The 16,022-nt window shown below is 36.1% G+C and overlaps 2 protein-coding genes across 2 annotated transcripts; both read right to left on the bottom strand.

Moving 5' to 3' along the window:
- Window positions 1-758: 758 nt before the first annotated feature.
- Window positions 759-10,143, bottom strand: LOC107712381 (phosphatidylinositol 4-phosphate 5-kinase-like protein 1). The gene is made up of 10 exons (XM_016517614.1): window positions 9,992-10,143; window positions 8,962-9,156; window positions 6,393-6,443; window positions 6,105-6,259; window positions 3,883-4,007; window positions 3,652-3,686; window positions 3,510-3,565; window positions 3,088-3,200; window positions 2,844-3,006; window positions 759-1,374 (listed from the first exon to the last, which is right to left on the bottom strand). Exons 1-10 carry the CDS (start codon window positions 10,004-10,006, stop codon window positions 927-929), a joined length of 1,356 nt encoding a protein of 451 aa, XP_016373100.1. The 5' UTR covers window positions 10,007-10,143; the 3' UTR covers window positions 759-926.
- A 2,000-nt stretch (window positions 10,144-12,143) lies between these two features.
- LOC107712384 (dolichol phosphate-mannose biosynthesis regulatory protein-like) lies at window positions 12,144-14,297 on the bottom strand. Its single transcript, XM_016517619.1, has 4 exons — window positions 14,229-14,297; window positions 13,559-13,648; window positions 13,250-13,352; window positions 12,144-12,789 (listed from the first exon to the last, which is right to left on the bottom strand). Exons 1-4 carry the CDS (start codon window positions 14,229-14,231, stop codon window positions 12,734-12,736), a joined length of 252 nt encoding a protein of 83 aa, XP_016373105.1. The 5' UTR covers window positions 14,232-14,297; the 3' UTR covers window positions 12,144-12,733.
- Window positions 14,298-16,022: the final 1,725 nt, after the last annotated feature.

Consider the following 16,022-nt stretch of genomic DNA (forward strand, 5'->3'; position numbering starts at 1 on the left):
AGACAGCAGGAAGGAAGTGACCCTGCTTTTGTTGATAAGTTGTAAGTCTCAAAAGCCTTTCTGTCTGGACAGCTGGCAATCAAATGGTAACAATGTACTTTTCAATAAATGGGATATATATAACCTGTATTACATAATTCAATTATGAAAACATGCTTAAACCAAAAGTTACACTTTACTTTGCTCTTATTCATGTTTTCATAATAGGTTTCATCCTTATGCACCGTCATTGCGCTGTTACTTACATAACAATTTTAAATGAATAACATTTTTAACTTTTGCATTTTTCATGAACTACAGTGTTTTAACAAGTACTTGCATTAGCATCGTCTTTATTTAAAGGGGTCATAGGATGCCCATTTTCCACAAGTTTATATGATTCTTTAGGGTCTTAATGAAAAGTCTGTAACATAGTTTGGTTAAAATTTCTCAATGGTAGTGTAAAAAACACCTTTTTTTACCCTGTCAAAAACAGCTCTTTTCAGATCAAGCCGTTTTTGTAGCATTTTCCTTTAAATGTTAATGAGCTCTGCTGACCTCGCCCCTCTCTTTCGAGCTGCCTAGTCATCGTGACTGTCAATCAAACTATTGTGGGAGGGGCCTGTCTGTGTGACGTCACACAGACAGGCATCTGAGATCGGCTCGATTTGAGAAAGGGGAAAACATTTAACCAGATAATAAAAAAACACTGGGTGGATTTTTATCATTATAGGGTGGTTGTGTACACACACTGCCAACACACATTTCAGTTCAAACAACTTGTAAAAGTGCATGTAGCATCCTATGACCCCTTTAAACAAAAAGCTATAAAAACGTTCACCCTCAAATGAACATTCAGATCCATTCCACTGTGTTTACATAATGAGGTATGTATGAGTCAGGTGTGCGAACAGTGGGTCCATCTGTCATCTAAGAGACCTCTAATTTTATTTGGTATGGTCCTGAACCCACTGGCACAGCCTGTGACAGTAAGCTGGAGGACTGACTGTGGAGAATGTTTGTCGTGGGTGTCTCAGGCTTTTCCACAGATGCTCAAGCCTCTTTTTGAAACCATAAACAGTGAAGATGTCAATTATCCCAATGAAGTAACGCTGCTCTGGTCCATCAATGACATGAAGCGGGTTTTTGAAGTTAGGAAGCAATCTCCGGTTCTGTGACTGGAACGTTTGTAGATTGGCTGACTCTGTTCCCACCCTACTTTGTTGCTCAATTTTGTCTTCCTCAGGACTTGCAATGTCGGTTGCACCATTGCCACTGTGTATTTCTGTTACGTGGCATTGTGTTGTATTTAATTCTGAGGAGAGGAGTGTGGAGTCTTCCTCTGCCACCACCCCGGGAACAGTTGGTGTAGGACTGGATGTTGCATTTACTGACCTAACAGCCAGTCAGAGAGGAACACAGAACAGAGCAAAGAACATTAACTTACTGAATGATTGCCGTTCAATGAAAGTGTGTGGCTGTTGCGTGTTTCTGGGTTGAAGCTCTGTTTCTCTGCAGAAGATTATTACACCTGAACATTCCATGCTGTTAAAGGTATAGTTCACCCAAAAATTTAAAATCTTACATCATTTACTCACCCTCATGTCCTTCCAAACCCATATGTCATTCTTTTTTGTGTGGAACACAAAAAGAGATGTTTTGCAGAATGTTCATGCTGCTCTTCTCCACACAATGAAAATGAATGGGGACCAAAGATGATCAGTCTCTAAAAAAAAAAAGCACCTTAAAAGTAGCCCATACTTAAGTCATATGTTCACTTTGTGTGAGGAACAGAACACTATTGACTTTCATTGTATGGAAAAGATCAGCTTGGACATTCTGCTAAATGTCCTTATGTGTTCTATGGAAAAGACAAAGTCATAGGGGTTTCAAAAGACATGAGAATAAGTAAATAAAAAAAAGACTTCCATCAATTTTTTGGGTAAACCATTAGTTTAAATGATGGATAAATGCAGTATATGAGATGATGTTCAATGGCTAATGGAATGGTAGTAGCAAGTACACGCATGGTTATTATTATAGTTTAGTAATTTAGTTTTTGTTATTTCTTTGAGACATTACTTTGAAAATGACATTGAAGCTAGATATGATAGCTACATGCCTGCCTGCCAATGGCCGTTTGGAGAAGAAAGAGAAGGATCTGGAAACAGAAGTGAACATGAACATTCACAGTCAGGGCAAAGCCTGTCATCCTTAAATACTGAACTAAACTAGAGAGAGGAGGCAGCAGAAAGAAACATCCGTAACACTTTAGTATAGGGACCAATTCTCACTATTAACTAGTTGCTTATTAAGCATTGGCTGTTTCTTAGTAGGCTACTTAAAAAGCACATATTCTGCATGACCATATTCTACATGCAGAATATGCTACCCAATACTTAAACCTAACAACTACCTTACTAACTATTAATAAGCAGCTAATTAGGAGTTTATTGAGGGAAAAGTCGTAGTTAATGGTTTGTTAATAGCGATAATTGGACCTTAAAATAAAGTGTAACCGAAATGTTTTGAAGAAAATATTGTCTCTGAACTATGAGAGCAATTAAAACAAGAGCAAACATCAGTATTCTGCATGTAATCATATAAAGTCAATCACTATATTCTGCGTGCACCTCAGCAGTCAAGCATGAGCAGTTCATTCAAATGACTGTGTGAGATAGCGATGACCAGCCAAAAGTATCTGTGTGCCATCTGACTGTGTCAAGAATAGAGTTTTTATACAATTATGAATGCCAGACATCTTTAAACAAAGTACACAAGCAGAGCTTCATTAAAACATCTTTGTAAATGTCTATGGTTGTTTGTAGATGACTATATGCATGATAGACTAAAATGATGCTCACTTTTTGGCACGCATGATGAGTGTTGCGAAAGAGAGACTCTGGCTGAGTTCATCCTGGTGCAGGGGCTGATGGGCAAGCAGGAGGCTGTAGTCCAACACATTGAGCGTCTGAAGAAAGGCAGTATCAATCTCCACCTGACGCAGGAGCCAAGGGCATTGCTGATCTGTCACATAAACAAGGAACCAAAGGATTGAATGTAGTGTTGCAGATGAAGTCTAAATATCATAAAAGGAACTGAGCTTACCTAACTGAATGAACTGTCCTTCAAAATTAAGATCCTTCAAAACAACAATGATCTGGCTGCCTTCAGGGGCTGGGGCTGTCCACCGGCTCACCTCACAGCCCTTTATATCATACCTTAAACATTGAGAGAAAAGGGTGAATGTAAAACTAGGAAGGAAGTGTAATGGAGAAGGAGGTGGTAGTGATGGATTGGATCATTCTTCTTACCATTAGTGCAAGCCAAAAGTAACAGCTAAAAGGCAAAGCAATTTAATGACCAATAATTGCAAGGCTGTGGATTTTAGTAAGCCAAGATGACATCTTCTGTGGTGTACATTCACAGAAGTGATGGAGAGATTAGCAACATTAAATATTTATATGATTGATAATGGACGAATCGTTAACACTTCACCATTTCCATTTATAACATGCAGTAAGTCTTACCTCGCTGTGATTCTGTCATCAGGGTAAAAGACACTTTGCATCACAATAAAGTACTTCTGCACACAGAAAACAACATGCACCCTCAGGGTTCATAAAATAATAATTTTAACAGGAAATTGAAGATGTAAAGTGAAATAATTACCATTCTCTGATGTGCTATTTTGATCCTGTGAACACCTGTCCATGAATCAAGCATGACAATTGCTTAAATGGATGCAATAAAGATAAGCATTCAGGGTTTTAAGGTTTCTAGTGTAAAAGAAAGTTACACCTTCAAATTTATAATGCATTAAAATTGGTGGATAAGAAAATGTTTGTCCAGTAACATTTGTTGAAAAAGTAATGTTAATTTAATAGCTTCCTTTATTCTCACCTAAAAATTTGACAAGCAGGGAGTGTGGGTACTTCTCCAGATGTTCCATGTAGATTCTCAGGTTAGACAAGAGAAATCGCACTTCTCTTTTACTCTGTGTCTTTAAGAAGAACCGCTTGTCATTACTAAACAGAGAACAGAGAAATGTGTGTTAAAGGACATTTGGTTTGAGATCAAATAAATATATACACTATTCCGTTAAAAAGTTTGGTCAGTGAGATTTTTAAATGCTTTTTAAAATAAGTATCTTATACTCACCAAGGCTGCATTTATTTGATCAGAAATCAGTAAAAAAAAACAATGAAATATTTTGACGATTTAAATCAGGGCTGTCCAAACTCGGTCCTGGAGGGCCGGTGTCCTGAAGAGTTTAGCTCCAACCCTAATTAAACACACCTGAACCAGCTAATCAAGCTCTTACTAGGCATAGAAACTTCCAGTCAGGTGTGTTGAGGCAAGTTGGAGCTAAACTCTGCAGGACACCGGCCCTCCAGGACCGAGTTTGGACAGCCCTGATTTAAAAAAAACTGTTTTGTATTTTAATGTATTTTAAACTGTAATGTATTCCTGTATGGCAAGTTGAATTTTTAGCAGCAATTAGAATCAATCATTAGTGTTACGTGATTCTTCAGAAATAATGTTCTGATTTCCTGCTCAAGAAATATTTATTATTATTACCAATTTAAAACAGTTGTGCTGCTTAATATCTCTATGGAAATCATGATACTTTTTTCTTTGGATTCTTTGATTAATAAAAAGTCCAAAAGAATTTTTAAGACGTTACTGTCACTTTTGATCTATTTAATCCATCCTTGCTGAATAAAAATTATAATAGAGATGCACCGATTGCAATTTTCTTGGCCGATTCCGATTTCCGATTATTTTGTAAGTGTGACCTGCCGATTCCGATTTTCTTTCTAAAAACTATAATTGACAGCATATACAAACAAAAATCTATACTTTTTAATGCAAAAAATTATTTACATAATAAAAAATTATTAAACATTACAATTCCCCTATTCTGGACTAAGTTACAGTTGTTCTTTCACTTAAACAACTCTCGAAATAAAGTGCTCTGTGACTAGAAAAAAGGTCGAAATAACAATTAACTGAAAAGGAGTTGCTGTACTATTTAACAAAACAGATGTCATTTCCCACTGTTTCTTAAATTGTCATTTTTCACTAACCTTATTAAATGTGTCATCTTTCACATCAAATTCTTACATTGTTTCAATTAACTCAGTTAGAACAATAATAAGAAACTGTAGAATTGTTACCACTCAAATGAAATCAGTATCAACAAACTCCATCTTTCCACTGCAGGAAACGCAGAAGTTGCATCTGAAGTGGCATTAGATGTATTTACACTGCAAACTTTCGAATGCATAAAGAATTTTATAAGATTAATGTTTTAAACATTTTTAAACATACAAATAAGAAATGTTGGGAAAAATGCAACGATAGTTTTAAATATGAAACCAAACCAGTAGGTGGCATCAAATGACCGTTTGAATGAGTGAGTCATTAGTCCTTCATTCAACAGATTTGTTAAAACGGCTGATTTATTCAGAAAGAGGCAAGTGACTGTCTTTATGAATGGGCCACTGAATCATTGACTCACTTGATTCATTCAAAAACGTGGATTCATTCAGTAACGAAACACTGCTGTGTTGCTCGGAGACACAAAACAGTTCTGCTGTGGCTTTTATTGGAACTATTTTCATCAGCGAAATTGAGCAAAAAACGTCAATATTGTGCCTAAACTGTGAGTCACTTAAAGGGTTAGTTCACCCAAAAATGAAAATTAGCCCATAAATTACTCACCCTCAAGTCACCCTAGGTGTATATGACTTTCTTCTTTCAGACGAATCCAGTCGGAGTTATATTAAAAATTGTCTTTGATCTTTTAAGCTGTATCTAAATGAATGGGGAAAACCCCCAGAAAGAAAGATTATGTTTCAATAACACATTTCAAATCAAAACATATATTTCAAAGAAAAAAAAAAGACAACAGTATAACTGTGGCTGAAATCATGCTAAAATTATATGCAGGTTTTAGAGTACAAAAATCCATCAAAAAAGCTCTTTAAAATGCAGCCCTTCTTATACAGGCCATATTGAACTATGTGATTTCTCCCATTTATTTTTCTATGAGTGGTCTGTCTTCTCCTCATACTGCGTCTGGTGCATATGCTCCTGCATGTGAATTTGTGCTGACTCACGTTAGGAAGAAGTCTGCCTTGCTCTTGGAATTGCTGATGAATTGCAGGTAGCTGCCTTCAGAAGAGAGGGACTGCTGATATTCCTTCTCTGTCATTCCCAGGGAGCGCCGCAGACTGGCAAACACCGGCCCAGCGTACGTCTCCATCTTGAAGTCCTTCACACAGTCACAAACACAACAGAAGACATTCAGTAGAAATTATACATAAATATCTTACGTATAATTTGTCTGGTACAGAAAAAAATGCCGAAATTATAGTAAGAGGTGTTGGCTTTTTCCTTTAACATACCTTATGGATTTGAATAACTTCAAGAGTATAGTCATCCTCAGACAGCTCATCCTAAAAAGCACAAAATATATGATCAATACTGAAAAGTATATTGTATAGTTGATTACATGTTTTTGCAGGTATTGTTTTTGTGTGAGAGAGTTGCAAAAGTGCTTTGACCCCCAGACAACAGGCAGCACATTCATGCATCATACTGCTGCCTAAGCAGACGGGATTCAATAGAATCAGGGGTCGGCAACATCATCTATGTGTGTGTGTGTTAGAGTGAACAAGCACATGACCATGAGTGCAACAACCACACTACAAAATAGGTTGAGTAGTTAATAATCAGGGGATGTGTTTGCCTCATAGACAAGTTTGTGTGGTTCACTGAAAATGGCAATAGAAAGCTATATTGAAAAAAGTGGGGAAGAGGTCAATGTTTCAAGTCTATCCATCTGTGTTACCACAATTAATTTACATTCAGGAGAAATCACATTTAGAATATCTGAGTACATTTTAATGCGTGTAATGGTTATTAAAATACTTTAACCATGACTATATTCACAAATATCCCAAAATATCACGCGATTGATTGTCTTACTGCTATCATAAAATGATTTACAACATAAAAGGCAAAAACTATATTTTATTTGACGAATTTCATTAATTACTTAAGTTCCCTGACATGTAAATATGTATTTTAGCATGGCTGTAACATCTTATTGACAGAATCTAGGACCAGAACTATCCAATTCTATCTTGTATGGTTTTAACCATACTAAAAACGCCAGCTGGGAGAGTCCTTGGTTTGCTGGAAGCCCTCTATTTCTTTTAGGCATCAGTGAATGCCACAGTTACTGCGGTTTCAATATTCTGTCATCTCAATAAGAAAATTGATTTATAGAAAGCACTGCAATGCTATGTGAATAATCTATGAAACATCACAAATGTGACAAGCCTATGTGGTGAAAAAATGAGTCATGCACAATGCACATACAGTACCACGTTCAGAGATGAATAGTACTCTCTTGCTCCTCTATAATACGCTAAAGCTTAGATATACATTGTGTATCAGGTATATGCTAATTTTTTACTTATGCCACTTACTCAACTGCAATCTACATTCTCTTTTTCATGGTTTAAAAAAGCCACTGATTTCTGCTTGAACATTTCTGCCCTCTCTTGTGGCGCTACCATGCAAAGAGCACTATTGCTTTGTTTGAATTCTCCCCTCCTCCCCAGTGCGTGCAATACAATGGTGTTTGTTTCCAAAACACTTGGTTATTCTTTCACACCATATGCTCTGTTACTCTTGAGCAAATTACCAAGATAAAAACAGCTCTAATCAAGCCTAAACATTGTAATACGGTGCCCCTTCAGTGCCACAAACACCGTCTCCATGGAAAGATCAAAATATGGTCCTCTCTATGGAGCTTGTCCTCATACTAATTAATGGTAAATAGAACACGCCTGTCTCCTTGGAGGTCTTTGATCATGCCAAAGCTGTCGTCTCTCTCACCTTTAATTTCAATGTGCACTTCAACATTGAAAATGTAATGTGAGCTGAACTGTTTATTTCCTTGGGATTGTATTTTGGATGTTTTCATAATTCCAAACCTGTTTGACTGCAATGATCTGTGACTTCTGTATAGATACATTTGTTCATATCAGCTTGAGTTGTAGATGTTAACACTAGCTGATGTCAGTAATGAACAGACTAGTCTGGGGGTTAACAAAAAGATTTGAATAAAATGTTTTGATAAATCTGATTAAGGAAAAATGTTATGGTGAATAAAAACAAAAAATCGAAATGTGAAAAAAAACAAACTAACATACCTCTAAGTTGGCTTTCTATCTGGTTTCTATTTCATAATAGCTTTGTAAATAGACAGAAATTGAAATACTCATACTCTAATGTACATGTAAGAAATGGCATTAAAGTTTTACATTTTCTAATTTTTAACAAAAAAATGTTTTGATAAATCTGATTAAGGAAAAATGTTTAGGGTAAAAAAAAAAAAAAATCGAAATGTGAAAAAAAAAAAACTAACATACCTCTAAGTTGGCTTTCTATCTGGTTTCTATTTCATAATAGCTTTGTAAATAGACAGAAATTGAAATACTCATACTCTAATGTACATGTAAGAAATGGCATTAAAGTTTTACATTTTCTAATTTTTAACAGCATATCTTTACATTGTAATTCTGTCTATTGTGTATTTCCTGTATTTATTACTGAATTGTATTATATATACATTTATAGCCTATTTTTTGTTATTGCCTTGTATTCTATTTCATTGTCTTTATTATGTCTGTACTTTATCTGCACTGGAAGCTCCTGTCACAAAGACAAATTCCTTTTGTGTGTAGCATGCTTGGCAATAAAGTTAATTCTGATTCTGATACTGATTAAAGACAATTATATATGTTTTTATATCTTCTCCACAGACCCCTGGGAGTCCACAAACCAATTAAAACTCTAGCTATAACTGCATCTTTCCAATTGTAATCTTTTCCTTAAGATGGAAGAAGTGATATTCAATAGGGACTGAATGAGGTGTAGGTTCATAAACATGGGTATACTCACAGGTAAAGGGTTGTCAATGGTGTTCTGCACAGCGGCACACAGCCCTTCCTTCATCATACAGGTGAGACTGTAGAACTCATGCTGCTGGTCGATCTCAAACAGACCCAGCAGTTTCCATTGCTGCCTCAGTCTTCCCCACCGTCTCCTCTTCACTGTGCAACTGTGTCGGCTCACACCTGGCCCTGACATCTCCATCTACAACATCCAATGGACATGTACTTATATACTGTAGACTAGAGTACACCAACTTGTAAAGCCTTAGTAGAAACCAAATGCATTACCACATATTTTTTATCAGTATTTTGTGAGTGTGTGTATATATGAGACATGAATATATTTTACTGCACTCTACTCGTGTTATAATGACAGAGGGATTGGTCATCATCTTGAAACTGGTTAAGGTCTCCCTGACAACAGAACAACTGAACAAAATCTGTATCTGTTCAAGAGGTCTTAAGGTGGGGTCACTCAAAACGGGGAAATTATTATTAGTTATTTGCAAATCTTTATTACTAGTGAATGCAGCACCATCCAGGGAGAGAGCACCTGCAGCAGGTCATAGCACAAATCTGACATGCCATCAGCTGCAAAAAAAATGCACCGCACCTTTAAGACACCTGTGTTCTTTGCACATGAGGAAATCATAGTTGCAAACAATTTTCAGCCAATTTGTCCTCCCAAGTGTCATGTGTCTAAACGGATTCTTCAGCACTGCACACTGAGTGCCAGAGAAATATTTCAGACATAAGTTTATTTGTTTGCAGTGATGGTAATCAGCTGTTCTGCATGAAGAAATTACATTTTTCAATATCAGTCTGCAGATTTTCCCCCTCTAAATGCAGCCTGGGACTTAAAAATTCCTCTGTCATCAGATCCACATATGAAGTGCAGATTTAAAGTCAAAGTCCAAAATAATGTATATTTTTACTATTATTAAACAGTTTTTGATTAACATGTTTTTCTAACAAAACAAACAAAAAAAAACAGACACAAGGTCTTTCTGTCTAATAAAAAACAGATGTGCACGTACCTCACTGCGATTCATTATGGGTCCTCTAGTTAGTACATGTCCTCGTCCTATCGCCGGGTCGTGGATGGGGAGATCAGCGCAATGTCTCTGTCCTCGCGTGACATGACACTGGCAGTGTGTGGATGAGCAGCTCGAGCTCGACCAGTCTCTCTTTAGAACGAGCACGATTGCAGCGGCCCATCCCACACACACACACACACACACACACACTGCCGTTCTGTGCTTAGATACGGAACACACGGACCTGAACGATAGTAGATTGATATCTTACACATATCGCAACCTTGAACTAAGATGTTCTACACATAGTACATTCTCTCTCTCTCTATTCATATATATATATATATATATATATATATACTCCTGAGACTCAGAAAAAAAGCTTTAATTTAGTCATTTTTCTTGTCATTACATTGTTTAGAGCATAAGAAAAAATGGAAGAATAACTTTTTGAAAAATTATATTTTATTCATGTTATTCATGAATAGACAAAAGACAAAAACAATGTGATTTAAAAAAATCACCAATCAATTTTTAAATTTCAGGATTATACCAAATTTTTTATAAGGATGATTCTCAACTATGTTATAAAAGATATAACAGAATGATTTGATATACCACTTTGCTTTATGCAATATGTGTGTAAAATTTCCATAAACTGGTTTTCCTATTAAACACAATGTTATCTATACACTGTATCTAATTTGCATATGCTAATTTGCATTTGCCGGCAGCCATATCACCCTGTAGCCCAAGACTGGTTACCCACTGAAGCTAAGCAGGGTTGAGCCTGATCAGTACCTGGATGGGAGACCTCCAGAGAAAACTAGGTTGCTGCTGGAAGAGGGGTTAGTGAGGCCAGCGGGGGTGCTCGCCCTGCAGTCTGTGTGGGTCCTAGCACCCCAGTATAGTGACGGGGACAGGTCATACTGTCAACAAGCACCGTCCTTCGGATGAGACGTTAAACCGAGGTCCTGACTCTCTGTGGTCATTAAAAATCCCAGGATGTCTTTCGAAAAGAGTAGAGGTGTGACCTCGGCATCCTGGCCAAATTTGCCCATTGGCCTCTGATCATCATGGCCTCCTAACAATCCCCATATCTACTGATTGGCTTCATCACTCTGTCTCCTCTCCACCAATAAGATGGTGTGTGGTGGGCGTTCTGGCGCACTATGGCTGCCGTCGCATCATCCAGGTGGATGCTGCACACTGGTGGTGGATGAGGAGATACCCCCTGACAATGTAAAGCGCTTTGAGTGCCTAGAAAAGTGCTATATAAATGTAATGAATTATTATTATATAATGCGCTGTTGGGACAGCATGTTGAAAAAGAAGTGTAATAACGGAAGTAATAATTGGCCAGATTTTCATAATAATATCTAATATTTCATAAGAATAATACATAATTTATTTTCCTATTCAATTGTTTTGTCTCCCAAAATGTGTAATAAACATGTTTTTAGCCCCGGTGTCCACTACACTGGACATGTATGAAATGATGACCTGTTTCATAACAGGAAGTCATATTTTGATTTGAAGCCCCATAACATTTTCCTGATATGTTGATTTATGACAAACAACTTGAATATAAATTAGTTTTAAATGATAATTACAAAATATCATATTTCCATAAGGATGTACAATTATCACTAAATTATAGTGTCAGCCATCTTTAAAGACCAAGGAGAGGGAGTGGTCATGGTGAAACTTCCAAACATTTGGTATCTCTTTACAGGACATCCAGATTTAAAACTCTGACATGTAAGATCTGAGAAATTCACTAAATAATGTCCACTACAGACACAAAAACTCATATAAATAAATACAAAAAATGTTCTAAATCTAAATCTGTAATTTAACATTAAATTTAATTAACTTAACTAACCTTGCCAGTAAATGAGAGCGAGAGACAAGAGTTAGTGGTTGCCCAAAAGGTCCTCTTTGATGCCTGAGGATGCACTGCAGTTGTCACAGTTAACTCTACTCTCTCAACTGCCACCCAGAATTTAGAAAAAGCAGCTGGACTATTCAGAGCAAACTCATTACAACACATTAAAGTAATTGAAATTAAACTTATATACACATGTAAATACATAGATATGCTTTACATATAAAATAAGAGAAAAACAAACACAACATTATAAAGTTAAGCATATTTCTATTCATTTTAATGTGGGATTGTTTATATTACAAAAAGTTCTTTCTCATTCTTTATAGATTGTTGTCCTGAATTATTTTGCTGCTAGAATCAAGCACTCCAGTTTATAAATACATCTATTTACAACATAAAAGAACAGCTGAATCTCCTCAACGTAAAGCATAACTAAACAAAAAGAGAAATCCTGTATTTCATTTAGATGTCTTCCAGATACACACTATACATAAATCAACCCCATCTCTTAGGTGCCTAAAGAGTGTTCTCACATATTATTTGCTTTTATCTCCCTGACTATGGAAAGAATTCTGCAAAGCTATAGTGGTCTTCAATCAAGGTTGTGGCCATCGGGTGCACAAAGCTCAAACAGACTACTACGCAGCTACATGTTCAGTACTGCTTTGGGCTATTAATGAAATCTATTTTGTTGTTCATTTTAGGAACCACCTGAACATGTCTAATAACTGGAATCCAGGAGAGCAGCTTTGGAGTTGATCTTCACGCGGCTGTGTACAGGAAGTGGTACATGAGTCAAATCAGCACAGTTCGTTCTTGTGACCAGATGAATCACAACAGCCTGGAGAGTCTTAATCAACTTTCTTAGGTTTTCGATTCTTCCATGTTACCACCCCTATGAAGGTGCCTGAAAAAAACAGTAAGGGTAAATTTGTTCACTAGAGTAGACAGAGAAAATGAACGACCAGAGGAAAACAAATAAATTCTGATTTTTATTGGCTGTATTGTTAGCTGTATTGTTGGATTTACATTTACGTTACATTAATGCATTTATCAGATGCTTTTATCCAAAGAGGAACAAAAGCAATTTGTCAAGGAACCACATTATTCACAATGCAGGTTTACAACTAGATTAGGAAGCAAGTTAGAAAAGAGGAGTAATGCACAGAAGAAAAGTAAGTGCTTTTTGTGTATAAGTGCATTGGTTTAAGGGTGTGAGGTGGTTAAGTGCTTGCAGAAGAGGTGTGTCTTCTGCTACTTCTTGAAAGATGTGACTGTCACAGCTGTTCGGAAGGGGTGTGGATATAATTACAAACATTTTTAACTTGATATACTATTAACATTATGTTCATGGATTGCTTGCTTACCAACAAAAAGTAAGAGGATTAATGCTGCAACTCCAGGAAGTATGACTGAATATTCTCGTGGAAGAAAATAGCTGTGGATCACATGGTCACCGTCTACAAAAGGCTGGAACGAGGGCAGAAAAGTCTGCATCAGTGTTTGATCACTTCAATATTTTTTTCAGTAGCGTATGAAACAAAGCATGTTATGGGTGTCATATCAATTTGGAAAACTGCTAAACTAATTCATCACATTTAAATGTTGTTAAAGTTTAAGCATAAAACACACATACATACACACACACACACACACACACACACACACACACTTACCAAGACTATGACCCAAATAGTGTAATATGTAAACAGCAACACGCTAAAACCAACAAGTCCAAAACCAACAGCTTGATCTGCTCCTGTTGCCTGACTGAAAATGTTTTTTAGAGTTTAAATATAAGCCTAAATAAAAGTGCAAATTTCATTTAATACAACTCATTTAAAATAAAACGCAAACATATAATGATAAACATATTTAAACAAATAAAATAAATATTTAATTTTTGAGGAATTAATATGTTGTCTTTTATTGACTTCTATACTCCACACTGAAAGAAACAAATGATGTGTTTTTAAGGCAAGTTTAAAGATGCACACTTAGTGTGTTTATGAAGTGTCTCGATGTCTGGATCTCTGTGACAGGGTCAAATTATTCATTAGCTGTCATAAAGCAATGAACAAAGAAGTACTACTGAACAAATACATTTAAATGAATGAATAAGAACTATTCTTTTATTAGTGAATTATTCTATGTCGCCTAAATACGGACCACGATGTTAAACTCTTGTGTTGCTTATTAATCATATTAACTGGAAAGTTGGACAGTTAACAACCAGGAACAACGCGGCGAGCAACAACTAGGCATAATATGAATACATATACAAGCAAACGACAAAAAAAGACATAAAAAACATAACACTTCTACGTCTATTTCAGATCATCTTACCATTATGAACGTGTCACTTCCGCATGAAACCAAAATGTCCTGCTTTAGAAATGTACTTCCGACGAACAACGGAAGTCGTGCTGGGAATTGTAGTTTTTTAATCTCTCTCAAAAAAAAAAATTCCAGCACACGAGGGCGCTCAAACACAGATAATTACTTGTTAGAAGCCGCGCTAAATGCACATCTCATATTAACATATGATCTTTTTGTAGCACAGAGCGGGAATCGGGTGAGTTAGCCGTTATGACTGAGCTACAGCAGTCATCCTGCAGGTTACAGAAGCAGTTTCAAGACTGTTCAAGAATATATTCTACTATCATCTGGTTATCTTGTTTAATTTAATGTATAGCACCAACACAATGTCTACATGTCAAATATACTAAGTTAGTTTAGTTAAAGGAACTAAGTTAAGAATGAACAAAATGGGACAGTTTGTAGACCTATTATATTTAGTTTCAGCTTCATTACTACAGCTAATTAGCACACATGCATTCCGTGTACTGGCAATTAAAAAACATAACTTACTTCACAAGTAAATCATTCGTCATGGCGAGTTAATAGCCTAGCTGGATGGTAAATAAATCACACAACAAATATTTTTATTTATTACCCAACATTATCTTTATTTCCCCCAAATAATACATACAGATAACCTCACCTGACAGTTACATTAAAGAAAGAAACATTCACATTTTGAGTGTAGAAATATAGTTCCGGTCCATCATTAGAAAGTATCCTCTCCATGCATGAAACCAAACAAAAGACCAAGAAAACTTTGGAGCAACACCACATTGCTTATATATAAATATTTGTCACAATCAGAAAAATAAATTCATTTCCATAGTACTTTAATGGTAAATTCATTTTGAAAGAAATCTCCAGAATATATTTCACTTTATGAATGTTGCTGTCATTAATATGGATGTAATCATGGAAAGCTTTCTGTAAGTGCATAGCTTTCATCCTTTACAATAGCACAGGAGAAATGAAGATCAACATTCTGGAGAATGTGTGAGTGACATTAGTCCTCAGTATTTAAGTGCTGTTGTAGTGAACTTTACATATATATCATCTGAGGTTTCAGTATCCTGGAGCCTGTGCCGCTCAATGCTGTTCGAACCTTAGATTTACATATTTAAAACAATATTTATTTTATATCTAAATAAATGAACGTGCAGGCATTGATTAAACAACCTTATTTTTAAAGAGAACAAAAGCTCCAGATTACTGAAATGTACAAAAACTGACATCATCCCTCTTGCTTCCAACTTTTGCATATCGACCCCAGTCTGCTCCCTGCAACAGCATCTTAAATCAAGTATATATATCTACTCTTCTGCATTAGAAAGATCACAGATTACAGTCAATTATCACTAAAAACATTACAAAAGTGTTTGTAAGACAAAGAGAGAGAAGAGAGGAAGAACAAGAACCACAGATGGTCATTATTTCAACACAAATGTTAAACTTAGATTTATTTGACATCAAGGTTGAGGGGGAAATCCCCCTTAAAGAGATTCCAGTGAACCAGCCCGCTGGCTCGAAAATAAAGATGACAGGATAGTTATTGTTCTTAGTTGCTAATAGCTTTTTTGTGTAAGAGTAGATGAAAGCTACAAAGTGTAAACAATGAAAACAATTAGATACGTTTTTCAGTGTCTTCAGAGAATCCCCTTATACTAGCTAAGCAGAAACATCCAGAACACGCTTTATCAGGCCGCGTAACTATCATATTGTATATTTTGCCCTTTAAAAGTTAGTGTTACTTTAAATTTCCAGGAGTACTAATCCTGT

This window comes from Sinocyclocheilus rhinocerous, unplaced genomic scaffold (genome assembly GCF_001515625.1).
Source record: "Sinocyclocheilus rhinocerous isolate Xijiao unplaced genomic scaffold, SAMN03320098_v1.1 scaffold298, whole genome shotgun sequence".
Classification (NCBI taxonomy): Eukaryota; Metazoa; Chordata; class Actinopteri; order Cypriniformes; family Cyprinidae; genus Sinocyclocheilus; species Sinocyclocheilus rhinocerous.